General features: G+C 48.2%; 2 protein-coding genes across 3 annotated transcripts in view; one reads left to right on the top strand and one right to left on the bottom strand.

Annotated features, from left to right (window-relative positions):
- The window catches only part of Gpatch4 (G-patch domain containing 4), a 7,140-nt gene that overhangs the window by 976 nt on the left and 4,612 nt on the right, over window positions 1-1,552 (bottom strand). The window contains exons 6-8 of the mRNA XM_023713783.1: window positions 856-947; window positions 556-606; window positions 5-337 (exon numbers count right to left, since the gene is read on the bottom strand). Coding sequence (XP_023569551.1) covers window positions 5-337; window positions 556-606; window positions 856-947 — 476 coding nt within the window. The remainder of the gene's footprint in view (window positions 1-4; window positions 338-555; window positions 607-855; window positions 948-1,552) is intronic.
- Naxe (NAD(P)HX epimerase) overlaps window positions 1-1,552 on the top strand; it is an 8,481-nt gene that overhangs the window by 4,796 nt on the left and 2,133 nt on the right. Inside the window, exon 7 of one of the 2 annotated variants that reach the window (XM_004629730.2) lies at window positions 580-666. The exons of the other annotated variant lie outside the window; for it this stretch is intronic. The gene's annotated coding sequence lies outside the window, so the exon portion shown is untranslated. Of the gene's footprint in view, window positions 1-579; window positions 667-1,552 lie in introns of those variants that run through there. 2 annotated transcript variants of the gene reach the window in all.

Genomic DNA, 1,552 nt, shown 5'->3' with positions numbered 1-1,552 from the left:
AAGCCCGATAACCCGTTCCTCCTCCCTCCCTAAAGTTCCCTCTCTTTCATTTGTAATCATTTCTTCTTTATGTCGCCTTTTCTTCTTGCTCTTCCTGATGCTCTGGTTAGTAGGTTCTAGGTGCTCATCATCCAGGTGCTCTTGATTCTTTTCCATTATTCTAGCCTCTTTCTCCTTTTTCTGCTTCCTTTTCTTTTTCTTTTTTTGGGGGGGCTTACTCTCATTCTGTGGGGGAGAGGGCCCTGGGTCTTTTCCTTTGAGACGAGCCAGGAAGTCCTGTTCCTGGGCCTCTAGCCGAGCAAGCTTAGCCTTCATTGTGATCCCAAGACGAGCAGCCCTGAAACAGGTAATGTCCCAGTCAACAAAGGTATCAAGAGAGATGGGCCTCACCTTAGGCCTGCAGGAGAAGGTGAAGGGCAGAGAATTGTCTTTCATCAGATAGTAGATGGATGAATAGTAGGAATTACTTCCCTGGAGTGAAAAGAATCCAAAGGTGGCAAAGGCCATCCTCAAGATTGGGCAAAAAAAGAGCTCAAGGTGGTGACCACAACTTACTTGTGTGCTGTTCGCCCCTTACAGGCCTGGAGCAGCATCTCATCAGTCAGACTGTGGGGGGCACATGAAGAGTTACAGATCTGGTGGAAGGGCTCAGCCTCTCCTCCCCTCCAGAATGTTTCTTCAATACTGAGTTTTTATTCAAGACCTGGCACTTTTCAGGGTGCTATAGATAACAAAGATTAGTAAAACCTGATTTAATTATGCCCCCTAGAACCCCAGTTAAACATCGGACTTGCCCTTTTGCTTATGACCCAGGGCATCTCCTCCCACATGGCCCAGTGCTGAGAGAAGGCTCACATCTTTGGAGGCGTGGGCTCCTGCTTGCTGTCATCAGTGCAGCTCTCCCAGTCTCTGTCTGGCTTCTCTTCACCTGATGTCAGTGTGGATGTCTAAAGGAGGGAAGTCAAAGGGGGACACCGTGGTGTGGATATGGTCTGTTCAACACATTAACATCCCCCTTCCCTTGTGAAAGCCCACCTGCCCTAGGTGGAATCTGCTAGCCCCCCACACTGTTCCTTGCAGAGCCAGAGAAAGCTGAGGCAGCCTGCATGCTTCATCCTGAGTAAGAGGTGGCTGCAGCAGATGGGAGGCAAAGCAGTCTTGTCTCTAACTCACAACTCGCTGGTGGGCATAAGCAAGAAAATGTTTTGGGTCACCAGGTGCTTCCAGTGGTGCTGTAACTGACAATAAAGTGACACCATACTCCCTAACCCATACGTATTCACAGTACCTTTGTTTAACTGGATTAACAGGCTCTGCTATGGCCAAGGAACTGGGGACAGAGCAGAGTGAGAACAAAGTGGTTCCAGCCCAGATGGAACTACACAGTGATAAGGGAAACCAGAAGGATGGAAGCAGTGCTGGTGGAAATGTTGCCATTGTAGAGATGCAGGCCACACAAGACTGCAGGGTTCATGACACAGTTTTTGGGAGAAACATTAAGTTGGCCATACAAGAATACAGGTTCATGTTTTGTTTTGTTGTTTTTTTTTTG

The sequence above is a fragment of the Octodon degus genome, unplaced genomic scaffold (assembly GCF_000260255.1).
Source record: "Octodon degus isolate 3935 unplaced genomic scaffold, OctDeg1.0 scaffold00032, whole genome shotgun sequence".
NCBI lineage: Eukaryota > Metazoa > Chordata > Mammalia > Rodentia > Octodontidae > Octodon > Octodon degus.
The sequence above is the reverse complement of the archived record's forward strand: the minus strand, read 5'-3'. Positions and strand labels throughout refer to the sequence as shown.